The sequence below is a fragment of the Trichosurus vulpecula genome, chromosome 1, assembly GCF_011100635.1.
Source record: "Trichosurus vulpecula isolate mTriVul1 chromosome 1, mTriVul1.pri, whole genome shotgun sequence".
Taxonomy (NCBI): Eukaryota; Metazoa; Chordata; class Mammalia; order Diprotodontia; family Phalangeridae; genus Trichosurus; species Trichosurus vulpecula.
This window is the reverse complement of record NC_050573.1, coordinates 180,662,502-180,682,319: the sequence shown is the minus strand read 5'-3', so window position 1 is coordinate 180,682,319 and position 19,818 is coordinate 180,662,502. Positions and strand designations below refer to the sequence as shown.

General features: G+C 41.3%; 1 protein-coding gene across 1 annotated transcript in view; it reads left to right on the top strand.

The window, feature by feature from the left end:
* GFOD1 (glucose-fructose oxidoreductase domain containing 1) overlaps positions 1–19,711 on the top strand; it is a 155,360-nt gene extending 135,649 nt beyond the window's left edge. Inside the window, exon 2 of the mRNA XM_036738706.1 lies at positions 15,837–19,711. Coding sequence (XP_036594601.1) covers positions 15,837–16,756 — 920 coding nt within the window. The 3' untranslated portion in view covers positions 16,757–19,711. The remainder of the gene's footprint in view (positions 1–15,836) is intronic.
* Positions 19,712–19,818: the final 107 nt, after the last annotated feature.

Genomic DNA, 19,818 nt, shown 5'->3' with positions numbered 1-19,818 from the left:
CCAATAACAGCAATAAAATGTTGATGGTTTGCTAGATTGAAAATAAACCTCTTTGTTCCTGGGCAATGCTCAGAGGTCATATAAGACATTTTGGTCCTTGGAAGCAGAATTTTCAGGAGCTGACTTCAGATGAACTTTTCCACTGTTTTACCAGGTCAGAGAAGTTGATACCTCCTACTGCACATGGGTCAGCTGGTTTTGTGCAGCTGAAAAGCAATAATTATCTTGGATTTAAAGTCAGGAGTCAGTCAGTCACTCACATTTATTAAAGCAAGCATTTATTAAATGCTTACTATATGCCAGGCATTGTACTTGGTGCTAGAAACATAAAGGCAAAAACACAGTCCCTATTCTCAAGGAGCTCACATTCTGAGTTAGACAACATGCAAACAACTATCTACATATGAGATACATAGAGTGTAAAAGGAAGGTAATCCCAGAGAGGAGGCACTAATGGTGTGGGGGATAGGGAGGAAGGAGGGGGTGGGAAAGGTGCCTTGCAAATATTGCAATTTGAGCTAAGTCTTGAAGGAAACCAGGGAAGCCAATAATCTGAGGCCAGGAGAGAGCATTGCAGACATGAGGGACAGCCAGTGAAAAGGCATTTTGGGAGATTGAGAGTCTTGTGGGGGGCCAGTGTGGCTGTAACAGACCATATGTGGAGAAGAATAAAGTATAAGGAGATTGCAAAGGTAGGCAGGAGCCACATTGTAAAGGACTTTCAAAGCCTAAAAGAGGACTTTAGATTTGATCCTGAAGGAGATTTTGGTTCTGGTATTGGTTCTGCCGCTCTGTGTGCCCTCATATGCAGTCTCATTGAGTCACAACTTTGTCAAAACAGGATAACGCCAGTCCTGTCTCCCTCTAAGGGTTATTAGGGGGACCAAATGAGAAAATGCAACATGGAAACCACTGGTCTGAGAGCTAACCTTTGGACTTCCTTCTCTGAGCCTCAATTCCCTCATCTGAAAAAAATTAGGAGGTGTTGGATTAGATAATCCCTAAACTGTCTTCCAATGCTAATATTATGTGATTCAGTAGATCTATTGATAAACAGATATATAAGTAGCTATGCGACAGGTGCTGTGGTAGGCACAGGTGATATGCACTGTAAGAGGGGAACAGTCTCTGCCCTTGAGGTGCCTACAATCTAGCTAGGGGAGATAATACGTCCCTATACAGGCATAGACAAAATAGGTAATAGGTGATTGAAGAGGGGAGAAGGGAGGGAAAAGCTTCATCCAAGACGCAGCAGTTTAGCTGAGCCTTGAAGTAAACTAGGAGTTCTAGAGAAACTAGGAGGAACAGAAGAAGGCCAGTTTTGCTGGACTATAATGTGAATCGAGGAGAGTAAAATGTAAGAAGGCTGGAAAGGTGGAGTGTTGCCAGGTTTTGGAAGTCTCTAAATGCTAAACAGAACAGTTTATATTTGATCCTAGAGGTTACAGGGAGACTCTGAGGTCTTTATTGAGTAAGGAAGTGACATAATTAAGAGTTGAGCCTTCGGAAAATCATTTTGGCAACTTTGTGGAGGATAGGTGGAAATTGTTAGAGACTTGAAGGAAGAAAACCAACTACTACAAGAGATAGTAGTTAATAAATAGTATTAATAAATACTAAAAACTATTATAATCGTAATAGCATTGACTATGATAATAATAGTCCAGGGAAGAGGTGATCCTAACATATAGAAAAATTCTTTGATAACCAGACAGTACTATAGAGTGTAAGACATTATTAATACCATAGGAAATGATCCTGATTTAAGGATTCATGATTCCAGGTGCATGGTATTTTCTGTGCGTGATAACACAGGTAAAACTGATTGTTGTTTCCTGAAGCTGCTCCAGGCCCTCACTTCTCTCCCCTGTACTGTGTCTCTATAGGGAGGGTATGAATAGGCTTCTGTTGAAAGGGAGATTAGTGGGCATTAAAAATATATTAGCATCTAATTAGGATGTTCTCACTGCTATAATCAGAAAAGCCGAAAAAGTAAAAAAGGTAGAACTTTGGAGAAAAAAGAGCAGGTAGCCATAAGAAAAATTATAGGCTCACATTTTATAGTACCTACAGGGTTACAGAGTACTTTCTTCCCAACAATCATGTGAGGTGAGGTGGTTAGTGCATATATTCTTATTTCTTTGGATCAAAGGGGTCTTTTGAAGCCACAGCTCAGGAATCTGTATTGGCACATCGATTCTGATATATCATCACAAATAAATATGAGTTATTATTCTTATGAGGTCCTTCCAGCAGCACCAGTCAGAAGAATCAAACACTTTTTAAAAAACTCCACTTTTTAAAACCCACTTGATTCTGATAAATTTCAAATGAACTCCAGTCTGCTATTCAGTGACTGGCTATAGGCTTCCTTTCACTAGGCTTTTGCAGCCCAAGAGGATTAGAATATTGAGCTGGGAGAGATCTTAGAGATTATATAAATTCATGCCTTATTTTTTACAGATGAAGAAGCTGAGGCCCAGAGAATGCCCACAACCAGTAAAGAACAGAAGCAAAATTTAAATCTAGGTCCTCTGACTACAGTGGGAGCCGTATGAATGAGGCTAGTTTTCCTCTATAGCAAACTCATCCCCGTCTTCTCCACATGGGGCTAGGAATATTAGAAGCCTCGGCATGTGGAGCCGAATATAGGTCATGGTGACCCATTTCCAACTTTACGTTTGAAATGAGAATAGAGACTTAATCAAATCACTTTGGGACTTTTGTATTCGGTCTCAAGCTAAGAATCAGCATACTTCTGTATCTCATCACAATGTGTACTGGTGACTTTGGACACCCCCAGTGATCTGTGTGTGGTAGGGTGTGCTTATATGAGCGTGGGCACTCACCTCAAGTAGAGAGATGCATATGCTTTGACTTCTAAACTCCCAAATTCTCTTCTGGATACTTACAATTCAGACATGCCTATACCCACATATCATCATTGAAAATGATGGAATACAGGATGAGTTTGCTCTAAAGGAAGGCTTGCCTTCATTCACATGGTTCTCATCGGCAGCATGATAGAAAGACAGAAGAGATTCCCAGCTCTGTTATTTCTTGGTTATGGGGAAGTTGTCTTGCCTCTCTGGCCTGTGTATCTTCACTGAAGATAAAGATAAAGGCATTCATTAGGTTCATAAAATCAAAGAATTTTAGAACCAACCTCATGTTGTCATGGAAAGACTGACCGCTGGATTTAGTCAGAGGAGCTGGGCTCAGATCTCAGCTTTGCCGCTTACTCCCCATGTAACATTTTGCTAGTTATTTCTACTTATTGAGCCTCACTTTCCTTATCTTACCCTTTGTAGACCCATGCTTTCCTCAACTGTAAAATGAGGGGGTTGGACTAGGTGACTTTTTACGTCTCTTCCAGCTCTAAATCTATGATCCTAAGGTACCTTAGGAGAAAGAAATGGCAAACCACCCCCGTATCTTTGCCAAAAAAACTCCAAATGGGGTCATGGAGAGTCACACAGAGCTGAAAAATGACTGAACCACAACAAAAGGTACCTTAGAGGAAAGTGGCGCCCTACGGGGGTTAGGTGATTTTGCCCAAGGTCATAGAGCCTTGTGGCTGAATTGGGTCTGGAACCCATGGTTCTACTACCCAGACCATTGTACCATAATACCTCCCCTGGAAGGAGTTTAGTTCAAAGAATAGATCAGATCAAGCAATTGAGAGTCTTGTTTGCTACAGGAGCTACAGGGAGCAATGCAACCAGGAGAGGGGATGTCCCAACTTCAGCATTCACTAAGATGCGATTTTAGCTAAGTCATTTAAACTCTGTCAGGCACAGTTTCCTCATTTATAAAGTGAGTGTACTGATTCTTATGATGCTTTCTTTACAGGGTATTTGTGAGGGAAAAGTATGAACTTAAAGGCATAGTGGATAGGGAGCTAGCTTTGGAACCAAAAAGTTCTGGATTCAAGTATTGTCTCTGACGCTTATGTTTATATAACCCCTGATGTATTACTTAACCTGTCAGCGCCCTAGAACTAAGACTAAAAGTTGCAGAGATGGTGCTGAGCTTATAGGACTAGATTTAGAGATAGAAAGGACCTTACAAAGCAACTGTTAGTCCAAGCCTTTCATTTTACAAGAGAAGTTAAGTGACTTGCCCAAGGTCACAGGGTAAACAAGTGGCACAACTGGGATTTCAATTGATAAATACCAATCAATTTATTAAGTGCCTGCTATGTGCCAGGCAGTGTGCTAAGCATAGGGATACAGAAAGAGGCAAAAGACAGTCCCTGCCTTCAAGAATCATACAAAATTCTTCTTCCTTCCTCCCTCCCTTTTTCCTCCTTTCTTCCTTCCTTCCATCCTTTCTTTCTTCCTTTCTTTCTTTCCTTCTTTCCTCCTTCCTTGACTTAGAATTAACTCATTTATTAATAACTCACATTGTAAATCATAAAACACTTTCAGTCTTGCAAAGCACATTCCTGTGAGGTAGGCAGTACAAATAGTTCTGATTTGCAATTTAGGAAAATGAAGCCCAGTGACGTTAAGTGATTACAGCTAGAAGGTATCAAAGCCAGCAGTTGAATTCCAGTCCTCTGACCACAAGCCTCTTCACACTTACAAATGCAATGTTTTCCAATTATGTTTTCATAGTGCCTCTGAATTGTTTAATTGTTTTATGTCCCCATGGCCAAAAAATTTGTCATCTAGTTGCCAACCTACTTTTAATAAACTTCTCCAAACTGAGTTAGGTTAGTCCTTAACCAATAAATTCAAGTCTCTTTTTAAAAAGAAAAGCAAAATTAAACACTTATTTAATTCACTAGGTTTGGAGTCCCCCCAACCTAAGTCCTTTGACTCCAAATGCAGTCCTTTATCATCAAAGAATCCCAAGTCTGGTCCTTATCCCTATGCTATTATTTTTATTACTGAAGTCACTTGCTGATGCAGCCCATTCTCTTCTCTTGTATTCATCTTCCAAGCGAAACATGGGTCATGGGGGTCAGGGTGCTCCACTATTGGTCTAACAGGTTTGAAGTTTGGGGAGGAAGAGTCAAATAGAGTAGGCTGAGAGCTGAGCAGGAAGTTTAGATGTTTCTGCAAGTGAAGTAAAGGACCGATTGCGTGAAATGTGCATGTATGTCTGGTCAAGGTTATAAAAAAGGTTTTATCTGTTCAGACACAGCTTCTGCTGCAGTTCTCATTCTATATCTTGCTGGGCCACCTTCTGCTCATTCTACCTCTCTCTGAGAGAACATTTGGCAAAGAAGACCCATCTTCCTTCTGTGTTATCCCATGTACAGGAAAGTCTGTCTTGTCAGTGAAGGTTTGGATCACCTGCCTAGGCTGGAGATGGCTTTGGTTGGTACATCCCTGTAACTGGGAAAAGGCGGGAAGGCCATATCTGATTATGATTGCTTGTGGAGAAACACAGCTACAAGGCCAAGATGGCCCTAAGTTAACATGGAGTGAGGACTCATGCATCTGATTTGGCTCCCAGAAGAGCTGTAGCTGTCAACAGGAATGGAATAATAAGAAGGAAGGCTTAGGGATGTAGTAGTGACTTTGCAGATTTCCACCATTGATTAGATAAGAAAATGTGTAACTGGAAATGTTCCAACAGTGCAGAAAAGCTCTGATCATACACTGATTCTTTCAAGGAATTGCTGGAGCTTTTCAATGGTTGATTGGTAACAGCACTGTGGGCGACCAGTGATAACCCCTGAGTCAATGGGCCAACGATCCATTTGGAAAGCTGCTTCTATTCGTCCTTTCCTAGAAAGTATAATGGGAGGAGACCTTTCGCAGATAGTCTTGGGATCTTCTTTGCATCTCCCTGCATAGATTTGGGCTTTCTCCCAAATCTTATAGTTATCAACTAGTGGACAACGAGATAGCAAATGGTGGAAGGATACTGGGAGTGTAAACTGACGAGGGAAGGGCTACCCACTGATATTCTCTTACCCACTTACATCCCTGAAAGCACAGGGAAAGGGGTATGGTAGTAACAACCAGTTTGCAAATCAACCAGAGAAAGCTTTCAGATCTAGCCATTGGTTGTTCTTGCCCTACAGTGGAAGTCCTTAATTTGGAGTCCACCAAACCCCTCCTTCCCCACTACGGGTACGTGGATAGATTTTAGCAGGCCTAAAAACTTGGATGAAAATACGCACAAACACACATCTCTCTTGCTCACTTTATTTTTACTAATCTCTAACTGAAATTCAGTTTTGAATATAGGCAACAAACATTATTCTGAGAAGGGGTCCATAGGTTTTACTAGTGTGCCAAAGTGGTCCATCACACAAACATAGTGAAGAACCCCTACCTCAAAGTGTTAAAGATAACACTCTTATCTTTTATGGTGGACTTTTAGCACTCAGTGGGCAGCTAGGTGGTGCCATGGGTAGAGTACTGAGCCTGGAGTCCGGAAGACATATCTTCCTGAGTTCAAATCCAGCCTCAGACACTTACTAGCTATGTGACCCTGGGCAAGTCATTTAGCCCTGTTTGCCTCAGTTTCTGCAACTGTCAAATGAACTGGAGAAGGAAACGGCAAACCACTCCAGTATCTTTGCCAAGGAAAACCCCAAATGGGGTCGTGGAGAGTTGGACACAAATGAAATAACAGAACCCAACAATAACAGCAATTAGCACTTAAACACTAAAGTTTGACATTCAGTTCAATTCCAGAAATTGAATTAAAACAATTCTCGTTAAATAGTCGACTGGTCCTTGAGTGGAGTCTTTGGAGGTGGCTGACTATGTTTATCACAAGCAGGGGATGAGTGTGTTACTGTGAGATAGATGACGAGAACAGTAAAGAAATTCCTTCTGAAATTATTGTGTAAGGCCCTGGGATTAATAACAACCACGACACTGATAATAATAGCACGGGGAGTTAGGACATCTGTAGAGTCTGGGATTAACTTCCTGTGTGACCATGGGCAAGTCACCTCCCCATCTGGACCTCATTTCCTTATGAAGGGGATGGACTAGATAATCATTTTGGTTAAGTGGAACCAGTGGTGGGTTTGAACTCTGAGTTCTGTTTTTTAGATTTCAGTCTTCTCATCTGTAAAATGAAGGATTTGGACTAGATCAAGTCAACAAAGAAAGAAATGAACATTTATTAAGTGCCCACTATGTGCCACGCACTGTGCTAAGCACTGTACAAATATCTCATTTGAGCCTCACAATAACCCTGGGGGTAGGTGCTATTATTATCTTCATATCCCAGCTGGGGAAACGGAGGCAAAGAGAGATTAAGTGACTTGCTCAGAGTCTAGCTAGAAAGGGTTTGGGGCCAGACTTAAATTTGTCTTCCTGACTCTGTGTTCTAAACAGGCTTTTGGGGGGCACCTATTATGTTCCGGGCATTGTGCTAAGGGCTGAGAATACAAAGGAGGATAAAAACAAACTAGGGGAGCCCTCAGCTGTCTCCAAGTCTAACATCCATTGGCTGTCATTTCTTTCATTTAGCACTTTAACTTTTTATCTGACCGTCACTGCTCTAATCTTGTGATATATTCAGTGATGCAGTGAAGGCATTAACCCTGTCATTTTGGGGATGAGAAGGGAATGGGGTTTACACTTCGTTTTATTTGAAGAGGGGGAGGGGGAAGGGACGGAGAACAGTGAAATGTTATTAACTGACTTTCTTCCTTCCTTTTTCTTTCTTTATTTCTCTTTTCTTCCTTCCTTCCATTCTCTCTCTCTCTCTCACTCTCAGTGTCTTGCTCTCACTCTCTCTATCTCTTTCTGTCTCTCTTAGTCTCTCTATCTCTGTCTTTCCCTCCCTCTCTCCCTCCCTGCCTGTGATTCCATCACTATAGGGAATTCCTGTTGAGGTAACTTCCTCTACCAATACAAATTAGTAACAAATACAACTTATACCCTTCATGTCTACTTCTTCATTTTTTAAATTAATAAAAAGATTGACCAACACCAGAATCCTGGACAAGATCTACTTTCTGTGGGAATCACTCAATCCCTTACCAAGATGCAAATAGCCTGTGACAGACTTGTATCTTGTTGCAAAATGGGGTAGACCCCTGCCTGAAGGTGGTAGTAGTGTTTTAGTAGGAGTCATTTTGATGGAATTGATTGCTTAGAAATAAATTATTTAATTGAAAACCCAGTACCTGAAGGGAAATAACTTCTTGAATGCTTAGCTCACAGACCTAAGTGGATCAAGGGTCACAGTGTCACAAGTGTCTACTTTGGGGAGGAGTAAATGGCATTTTCTCTCATTTGGACTGATCAGCCAATAGCATTTATTAAACAACTTTTACATAGATCACCCCTGTACTAGGCATTTGTGTTTGGGCTGGATGCAAAAGGAACTAAAAGCATAGTCGCTGCCCTTCAGGAGCTTACAGAACATGGACACCAACATATCCTAAATCTAAATGAGTGAGCAGTTGGATAACCCAACGTTCACATAAGTGCAAATAAGTATTATTCAGAGCTAGAACCTTAATATTCAGGAGAAGGTAAGAGAAGAATTAGGGTCCAAATGCTGAGTTGAGTTGAAGGTACTTTCTACCCTCTGTGCTATCAAGAATCGCCAGGGCCAGGAAGTGAACTGGGTAAGGGTTTGGGGGGAGATCAAGGGACACAGCTTCATGAAATCCATTTCTGAGTGGGTGAAAAACATAGGTGTCTCCAAAGGGTGAATGGGAGAGTTTATGGTATGACAGCTAGTATAGGCAGGCCATGTACTAAGCACTAAGGAATAGTGCTAATTTTTTTTAATCAAAGAGACAAAGCAACCAAAAAGGGCCCACTCGTTGGGGCGAACAGAGCGAGATGGTGTTTTGGTGTTTTTTTTTTTTAACATCTTGAGCTGCTTTGGAAAAGTTTGGGGTTTGGCAAAACACAAAACACTTTTTCCAAAGGACTCAATCTTTTTTTCCCTTCTCCATTTTGTACTCATGTTTATTTGGAGGGAAATAAATGCAACCCATATGTTTCAGATTCCTTAACTTAATTCTGTGCAGCACTATTTTCTCTAGGAGCTGTTTGATGTTTAAGAAGCTTTTTGATCTTTTGTCTTAGAAGGAGGAAGCAACATTTTGTCATGAGAGGATATAAAACCAGATCCCCAAATTTTTGCCTTTGCTGTAGAACTGAGACATCTGGGAAAGAGCAGATTTGGGACTGTGTCCCTTGGGCTCGTTCTCAACCTGCTTCTCTAAAGCCTCTCATCCTGTGGTGAGAACTCATAGACTCTGTCCTTAGACTTGGCACAAAGGAGGGAAATAGAGTTTTACCATATCGCTGAATTCCATAGCTTTATCACTCTTCAGTTAAAACCATAAATCATAAGTGGTTGTCACTTGGAACCTTTTGGACTCAAGAAGGAATGCTCTCCCTTCATGTCATACTAGGCCAATTTTTTTTTTACCAATCAGAGTGAGAATTCAATCCCGTATTTCCCTTATCCCTACAATTATGAGAGTAGTTGCTGCCAACCATCATCTTTGTGGTGAAGGTAAAAGCTAGTCTGTTCTTAACTACAACTCAAGGGAATATCATGTCAGGTTCATGGCTTTGAGGGGACATGTAGGATGTATATGTATCTTTGTTTGGGGGGACTAGGGACATGGAGATTGAACACTCTTCCTGTTCCCAATAATCCCTACCTTCATTCTAGCTTCATAGAATGGAGGGAATTTTTCTTCAAAGACCCAGTTTTTTGCTATTTCTCTTCCCTCTTTGGGTTGTCCACAGGTTATCGCAACTTCATGAAACTTATGTAAAAACTGGGTTTATTACAAGAGAAACGAACATGCATGTGGACCCAAAAGTGTCATAGTTTGTACAGAAGTTTGCATTTTTATAACAGTAGTACAAAGGAAGGAGGAGGAAACACAAATCTCTACCTAAAGGGGCCTGGCATGAGAGGGGAAAAGGTGCAAAAAAGTGGGGAAAAGGACAAAACAACTCCTGAAGGAGAGGAGCAAGGCTATGGCAAAAGCCACATTCTTTTCCCTTGGGAACGGCTAGACTAGGAAGATGGGATGGTCTGCTTATCTACAAGGGTCACAGCTGCACAAGCAATTTCTCAACCTAGAGCAGACTGACTGGCACCGGTCTTAACTCAGGGAGTCTAACTTGGGATGCAGACAACACATTATGTCAGCTCAGTGGGGGTTTTGACACATTCAGGGCCTCCTGCATACTCAGGGTCCAGTGTTTGTGGAAAATATGACAACTCAAAAAGACAAGTTCAGGGGACCCCTTAACAACAGGGTATAGGGAGAAATCTTGTGTGTTAATTATAATTATAGGTGTAGAAATACCAGAAATACCTGCAGTATTGACTCAAGTACCAGTGACCTAGATTTGTTGAAAAATAAAAACAAATTGGGAGACAAAACACTGTTTACACTTTCTGAGACAAAAGTGGTCTCTACAAGTTGTGTTTTCTAGGTTGTAGAGACATTTGGCTTTAGGCAAGAGAGAGTAGACCATGTGATGGGAAATTTCAGGGAATCCTGGACATGTACTATGTTCTAATGTATACCTTCCCCTACCCACTGTTTGATGAAATTCTGCAATCAGAGCTTCTTCTCCTTGACTTAAGTCTTAGGGCTGAAACTAATTTTGATGGTGGTGGGTCTATGTGTAGGAGAAGTAAGGTATTCGATCAGAATATCATAATATTAGGATGTTAGATAGAGGGAGGAAAAGAAAGACCAACTGGAATCTGATGGTCCCAAATCCAAGTTTCACCTAGTTAGTAATATTGCTAGAGCGGATACCAACATGATTGGCTAGTAACGAGTATTGGTGTTTTTTAAAGACTTGAAGAGAGCCTCTTTCTACCAACAGGTCACTAAAGATTTCAAGTAGGGTCTTCAGATTGCACGTTTAGAGCCTCCTTCTTCCACTCTTCTTTAAAGTCCAAAAGGCAGGTGCATTTAGTGAAAACTTTGGTGGTTTGGATACAATCTCTGATGCTTAGGTGCCATGGGAAAAAGTCTTCATTATTTCTCAAGATGAATTGGAACATAGATGAAGGGAAGGTACTAGTCTTGTGTCTGACTTCCTTATTCCTCAACTGTTGTTTTAAAGTGCCAAACCCTACAAAAAAATCTTTTGGATTTTGAAGATAATGTATTGAAAAATTGTTCTTGAACTAGTTTAAAAGGCATGGATTTCATATACACATAACATACCTGTATCAGCAAGGCAATAAACACAACATCAACAATAATTGTGAATATGCCTATGTAGTTCTGTATCGCAAAATATGAGACTCTCCATGTAGAAGGTAGAAGTAGTAAAACATTTATTCAGACACCAGAGGACCAGATCCCAAAACCAATAAGTCCAGTCCATCCAAGCAGCAAGCAACTCCCAAACAGTAAGCCCACTTTATCATAACACAAGAAACTTAAAACACAATATCACAACATGGAGCCTCACTGTCCCATAACCTTCCAGGCTTCCTGTGACATAAGCAGGCCACATGGGCCTATTAATGGACAGGGAAGATCTTGAAATTTACATTACCATTACAGTACATAACATTGTTACAAAGATTTAAAAAGAAACAGAAAAACAGTTTGGAAAAACCAACTAGCACATTGAATATGTTTGATAGTATATGCAGTGTTCCACTCTCGTAGTCCACCATCTTTGTAATGAAGAGAGGAAGATGCATTTTCTCCATTCTTCTCTGCAACCAAGCTTATTCATTATTATTAGTTTATAGCTTTCGGTTTCATTTTATTGCTCTTTCTTCCTTATTGTTGTTGTCATTGCATATATTGTTTTCCAGGTTCTTCTTGCTTTTCTCTGTGTCAATTTATATGTCTTCCCATGCTTCTCTAGATCCTTCATATCCAGTGTGAAAGCATGAATTTTGCAGGACAGTGATAGCAGAATCTTAGGGAGGCAATTCTCAGACAATACTTCTGGAGCACCTGCTGGTTGCAGAGCATAATAATACCTTTGTAGGTGCTGTGGGTACCAGGTTTACATAAATAATGGGGGAGCCAATAGTCACCCTCAATGAGTCACTAACCTGGAAGTACAGAATTTGAGGGCTAGAACACCAGCTGTTCCAATCCTTTTTCCTCCACTCCCACAACCCATTTTATAGATGAGGCCCAGAGAAATCAAATGATTTTCCTAAAATCATATAGCTAATTAGTGGACAAGCCAGAACTAGATCTCTGGACTCCTGGCCTCAAATCCTGGCAATTATGCCCACAGGAAATAGACTATGTATATTTGCAATGATTTTTTTAAAATATTTAAAAAAGATTTTTTTTAAAAAAAAAAGCAAAGTTTCAAGTGTAAATTAATTTCACTTGAACAGATTATGTTGAGAAAGTACCTGCTAAAGGCCCTAGTTCTGGGGTCCTAACTGGGGTAGGCCACTGTGTGTATCTAACAAGTCTCATGTTCCTTTTGGCAATACCACTAGTCATGAGCAAGCTAATATGCAACGACTTATTAACCTGTTTATAGATGAATTTGCTCCAAGTATGTGAAACTGTGTTAAGATTCTAGGGATTCTATGACCACATTAGAAAAGTATGATGTTTGGGGAAGGCACAAAATCTTAACATAAACCAAAGTCCTGCCACTCCCAGTTCCTTCTGTCACTTTCTGAACCTGTTCCTCTGAGTTAAAGGAGCCCCATGATTTAATTTGACCTGTTGTTGCTTTTTCATTCATGAATGCCAGGGGTACAGAGTCAGCTTGACCTATATGGAATAGGATAAGAGATGTAATCTCTTACCAGCTATTTGCAGCCATTTTATTCCAGGGTCAGAATTATAAAAATATAGCCAGCCATTAATTTATAAATGTGTAGCTATTTAAAATAACATATATACTATAATACTCGCATGAATACACATATGAATATATGTGGAAAGAGCTATATAAACAAACATACATGCACAATAATACCCCTTTGTAGATGCTATGGGGATCCAATTTTCTATTACACACATATGTGTATATATATGAATGTGTTATGTGTGTGCATATATTATATATGTATGAATACATGCAGGCATATATACTAATCTATTGAGAAATGCTTCTCGAGTCTTGATGCTATGCCAGGGAGAGTATAATGTAATTTACCAGGCTGCCATTTTGTATGGGCAATTCTCATGTAAAGGAAATACAGTCTGCTGGAATCCACATTTGAAAAAAAATTCATCAGAAAAGACGTCATTATTGCATAGTTTTTATATGGATCTGGACATGTTTGTAGATCAAATTGTGACCTGCAAACCATAATAAAAGCCCAATGCAATAGAGTTAACCTATCAGTCAGAACTTAGCCATGTACTCTGACACTGGGAGCTGATTAATTTAATGGCATCTGTGTTGGGCACAGATGGATCCCTACCTTTCCTGCAACAACCTAAAGACTTGGGGTCCTCAATCTCAGCAGCATAACCTCCTCCTTCCCCTGCTCTGGGGATCTTGTACTCATTTTTCCCTAGGAATGTATCATGACTCTCAGGTCTGTCTTCTGGAGTTCTGTTTCACTGTAGATAGGAAGATGGATGAGGGTGTAGATAGCCAATTCCGGGTAGCTAAAGCAAATACAAAAGTCTAGAGATAAGACTTATTGATCTCATAAATCTAACTCCAGACCTAGAATTTTAGAGTTGGAAGGAATCTTAGGGAATGTGAAATTCAACCCCATCAATTTAAAGAAGAGGAAACTAAAGCTCAGAGAGGTGAAATGGCTTGGACCCACAGCATGTAATCATTGGAACAGGCATTTGAATGCAAGCCCCTTGGTTCTAGCGCTGTTGCTGCTGCACCAGGGGTTCCTACCCATTTTTTTTCTTTTTTTGTCCTGGACTTCTTCAGCAGTCTGGTGAGGTCTAAGGACTTCTTCTCAAAATGTTCTTGGATGCATAAAATCAAATGCAGAGGATTACAAAGGAAAGCAATTATATCCAAATGCAGTCAGCAAAATATGAAAAACCAAGTTAATGACCCTCCTGTCCTATACTGTACCATGCTGGTTCTCTGACTCTGATTGGCCTAGATTCTTCTGGCTAAATTTCCTGAAAAGTCTAGAAGAAGGTACATTCTTTAAGGGCCAGGACCATTTTTCATTTGACCTCTGTATCCCTGGAGCTCAGCATAGTTTCTTGTTCGTGGTAGGTGCTCAATAAATGCTTGATTGATGTCTATATTCTCTTTGGAGTTGTCTTCTTTTCCCATTTTGGTTGAACTCTTCTGGATCCCTAACCTCTATTGTATTAAAATTGCATTTTCTTTCTCTAAAGTAGGAACTCTTAACTTTTTTGTGTGTTTGTCTTGGACCCCTTTGGCACTCTGATAGAGCCTACAGGAAAAAAAAATCTATTAGGAAAGGGTCTAATAGAGCCTACAGATCCTTTCCCAGTAGAATTTTTTTTTGGTTGGTTGGTTTTTGCTTTTGGTTTTGGAGGCAATTGGAAATTAAGTGACTTGCCCAGGGTCACACAGCTAGTATATGAGGCCACATTTGAACTCAGGTCCTCCTGACTCTAGGGCTGGTGCTCTATTCATTGCACCACTTGCCTGTTCCAAGAATGTTTTTAAATGACTAAAATTCATAGGATTACAAAGGAAATAAAACATATTGGAACACAGTTATAAAAATATTTTTAATGTATTTTTAGTTTAACGACATTCAGTTCCACAAGCTTTTGAGTTCCAAATTTTTCCCCCTCCCCGAGACAGCATGCAGTCTGATATAGGCTCTACATATACATTCACATTAAACATATTTTCACAATATAAAAATATTTTTAAAGAACAAGTTAGTGGAAAAAATTTTAAAAATAAAAAAAAATTTAAAAAGAACAAGTTAATGGATCCCAGTTGCAGGCCCCTGACTTCCTCTTTGATCTGTTTTTCTCTGGCCCAAAGTCTTTTAGTTCCTTTTGAAAGATTCAAATAGCCAATATTTATTTATCCTTTATGGTTTAATATTAAACCCTTAACTACTATGTAATAAATATATGTGTTGTGCCTGTATTCATGCTGTAGTGTCACATAGGAACACGATAAGGTCTGGACCTGTGACTTTATTGGTATAGGGAACTTCCCAGGAGAAAAAACTGACATTAACAATGCAGGCCAGCACCTTGTCAGCAACAAAGAGTCTAAGAGAGCTGCCTAAGTGCAACTTAGAGTTTAAGTGACTCACCCAGGGTCACAGAGTCAGTTATGTGTCAAAGGTAGGACTTGAACCCAGGTCTTTATGATTTCAAAGCCAACTCTCCATCCACTATTCCAGTCTGCTTCACAGCATTACATGAATGGGTAGGAGGATGGACTTTGAGACCTGTAATTGAATCCCACTTTTGACACTTACTTGCTATGTTACCACTAATTTAGCCAGCCTCCGGCTGCTCTCCAAGACTTACCTATGGAGTTAAAGAGGTATTGTGTCCTATGGATGGAGGAAGTTCCCAAACTTGGGGGAAGTTGGTTTGTCATGATTTGCCAAAAATATCCCTTCCTCCCTCCTCCCAGTCAATCACATCTAAGAGGATGAGGAGACTGTTCGTGGTGACAGCACCTGGTACCCTGACCTATAGAATAAGTGATCCCTCACTATATAAAGAGCTTGAAAGAGACACTAAGCAACCATCGATGAGCACTAGCTAGAATTGTCAAATGAACAGTTGAAGAGATGGCACGGGAGATGAAGTCCTTTAAAAATATCCTCTTTACATTTGTCCCTTTATCATCATGAGAATATCTTATAAAGTCACCCGAGTCATTCATCCAAGCCCAACAATAACTTTGGGAGTAGCAGCGCTAGTAGTATTCTCATCTCCTGATACACTAGTGATCTCTTACATTCTCTTTTCTTCCTTAAAGGTATTGGGAAGAACGTCATCTGTGACAGAACAGCTACCCCCCTGGATGCCTTCCGGATGATGTCGGCTGCCCACTACTACCCCAAACTGATGAGCATCATGGGCAACGTCCTGCGCTTCCTGCCTGCCTTTGTGCGTATGAAACAGCTCATCCAAGAAGGCTACGTAGGGGACCTGCTGGTATGTGAGGTCCAGGTGCACAGCGGGAGTCTCCTGGGCAAGAAATACAACTGGAGTTGTGATGACCTGATGGGAGGTGGGGGCCTGCACTCCGTGGGTACTTACATCATTGACCTTCTGACCTTCCTCACCAGCCAGAAGGCAGTGAAAGTTCATGGGCTGCTTAAGACCTTCGTGAAGCAGACAGACCACATCAAGGGCATCCGCCAGATCACCAGCGATGACTTCTGCACCTTCCAGATGGTGTTGGAGGGTGGTGTGTGCTGTACTGTAACCCTCAATTTTAATGTGCCAGGGGAATTCAAGCAGGACATAATCGTGGTGGGTTCTGCTGGGCGGCTGATGGCAGCTGGCACAGATCTCTATGGCCAGCGGAACAGTGCCCTGCAGCAGGAACTCCTGCTTCAGGATGCTACTCCCGTCAGCAATTCCCTGCTGCCAGAGAAAGCCTTTAGTGATATCCCCTCACCGTACCTACGGGGTACCATCAAGATGATGCAGGCAGTACGGCAGGCCTTCCAGGACCAGGAAGACCGACGGACCTGGGATGGACGGCCCCTCACCATGGCCGCCACCTTTGATGACTGCCTCTATGCCCTGTGTGTGGTAGACACCATCAAACGGTCCAGCCAAACAGGGGAGTGGCAGAACATCACCATCATGACTGAGGAGCCAGAGCTGAGCCCTGCCTATCTGATCAGCGAGGCCATGCGCAGGAGCAGGATGTCTCTGTATTGCTAGCATGGGTTAGGGACAGTGGTGGCCATAGGAAATTTGGGGATGGCAATGGGGCAGTGACATTGGGGAGAGGGAGAAAGAATGCAGCTGAATGCTTTTGGAGGGTGGAGGAAATGAAACCCCTTCTTTGCTGCAAAAAAAGAATACCTAAGGGTTTGTGGGGAGTAGACCCCAAACAGGATTCTTTGTGGGCATGAACTAACCATGTGAGGATTCAGAATCCTCTGGGCTGCACTTGTCTGGTGAGCAGTCAGTATTGCTAGCTGACTGAGCTCAAGGTAGAAATTCCTATGTGGTTTATCTGCCTCTTTTGCATTTACTGTGACAGGTAGAGGGCTTTTTTTTTTTAACCTTCCCTGCCTTCTCTTTGCATCACTTTTCCCTACATGTGGCTGTATACCCCACATATACATCCATCCCCACTTTCCTCCCCAGCCACATGGTGCTGTTTGATCAGGCTGCATTAAATGGTAAATGGCTAGCTCTGTTTGCTGCTGACATGAATGACCTTCCTGATACCCAATTCTGGCACCATGCGGTCCCGCAATCTCTCATCTCCACATAGGCCCATTTTCTCTAGCAGACAAGAATGAGCAGAATGTGTGTGTGTGTGTGTGTGTGTGTGTGTGTGTGTGTGTGTGTGTGTGTGTATGTGTGTGTGTGTGTGTGTGTGCGTGTGTGTGTGCACAGTAGATGGGTATGAGGGGATTGTCAAGTGTGATGGTTTGTAGGCTGGGCAGCCACTTTTCAGACTATAGGATTTAAATGAGAAAGCATCACCAAACCTTATTCTGTAGGGAGGAATATTGCTGGGTGACACAGTCCCCCTTCCACTTGCTGTCTGCTTCTTGTCCCTCCCTCCCCTTGCAGGTTGTCAGTGAGGGTTTTTGAAAAAATTGGCTTACACCAATTGGTTTCTCCCCTCCTCCCACCCCATCCCCTAGTAACTTTGATTAGGATAGCTTGATGAGAAGCAGAAAGCAGAGCCCACTTTGATTTTTTTTTTTTTAACAAAGTTGGGTTAGGAGACAGGGCTAGAATTGAAGAAACCACCTGAATCCATCAACAGTTTGAATAACCATACTGAAACCTCACTGAAACACTCATTAGATTTTAATATGAAGTTGGATTAGGATTTATGGGGATCAGAGAGATCGTAAGTTACTCTAATATGGTTTTGTCTGCCAAGGTGATTGCGCAGCTCAGTCCTCAGGTGCATGCGATGTCACAAAAGCTAGCAGCTGGTAAGGTCCAGGTATACTTGGCCTGACAGCCCCATCTGTTCTTGGTATAGAATGAGGAAAAGCAGGTAACTTGACATCGTACATATGATAGCCCAGACTGAATTTAAAGCTCACAGTACTTTTGGAGTTGCCTTGAACTGAGTTAAACCTCTTTCTATTCACCTGGACTGTCCCAAAAGAGGTGCTCAGATTTTTTTCCTGTAGGTCTGAAAGGGAAAGAGCTGGTTAGTCCCTCATATCTCTCTAAAAAGAATCCTTTCTTCCCTGCTTCCTTAGAGAAGTAAGAATCGTCTGACTTGGCTCTGTTCCCAAGATCTAGGTCAGCATCCTGATGGATTTTGGGTACAGCCTTTTAGAATGAAATCAAAGGGCATGATTTTCAAAGTTTTCTTGGTTTGATGGGTTTGTGTCCCTCTGATTTGTGACTACCCCTGTAAGAGTACTCTGCCTTGGACAAGTCACTTAGCCCCTGTCCTCAGTTCCCTATTCTGTAAAAGGAAGGAATCAGACAAGAAGACCTATAGTCCCTTCTGGCTCTAAACCTATGATTTGGTGATTCTCTGGGCCAAAGGCTGAGTCATTGATAATGTGTTGCTTCCCTGTCACAGACCCATGCCGAAGGAAGAAGGCCGACTTCAGTGGGTATCACAAGAACTTTGAGCTACTTTTCATTTAATTGAACATAGAAGAAACCTCTAGAAGTCATCTGGTACAGTCCACTGCCACTGGGTAGATGCATGTCTAAATTGACTGGGATCATTAGCTTTTTTCTCTCTCTTTCCTCCCCACCACTGAAACATACTGTGGGTCCCTGGGCTACTATAATATATTCAGTTTTTAAAAATAAATTGAAATCCTACTGGAAATGTTCTGCTGTTTCCAACGAAAAGAATTAAGTTTAAGAATTATCATGGTTGAAACAATTCACCCTCTCTGCTGGGGGATCCTAACTGTAGCATCCTGTACATTTTGGTCACTGACCTAAAGCCATCACATGAAGAATTCTAGCCTTTTGCTACAGTAGATTTAAAATGGGAAATTTGGTAGGATTTAGAAGTCTCCTTGGAATCACTTTAGACTTCTTCAGGAGCTCCATTTCTTTGAGGTATTCATCTGTGGTGGAACCTCCCATCCCTCTTTTCCTAGGTTTCAGAGATAGGTGGAATGCTTACCTTTGGGTAAATAGATTCTGTGGGTCCTGAGTGAAAAAAATGCTTAAATTCCAGCCTGTTTGAAAAGAGATGGTTGTCAGTAGGAAGAGAGAGGGGGAAAGGCAGATTAGACTATTTTCTTTGTCTCAAAATTCCAAGTTGCATGCTAAAATTAGGAGACTCTTTGGGAATTCACCATAACAGTAGGGAGATATTTTTAAAGACTATATGGGTAGAAATTCAGGGTCCTTTTTCATAGCTTGTGAGTGCCCCTTTGAAGATGGAATGTGGAAAGAATGTGTATTTCCTAGTTAAGAAAAACACGGAAGTAAACATTTTAGCCAAGAAAACCCCAAAGAATGGCTCCTGGGATGCCTCTGGTGCAGGTATAGGAAAGAGGAATGACTAAAGGTATGATGGTTTTCTTAGTTAAAAAGTCAGAAATAAAATCCAACATGACTCAGTTCTTGAATCTTAACTTCTGTCTCAGTGCCCATGGATTCAGAGTCTTTGTGGATGGAGAGAAATAGGCAATGGCTTAAAAAAAAAAGATTTGTATGGGTATCTTTTGTTTTTACATTGCCTAGACTTCCCCCTGTGAATGTTCTTCCTCCTTTTCCCAGAGAGCCATCCCTTATAATGATGATTTTTTTAAATAAAGGAAAAGAGG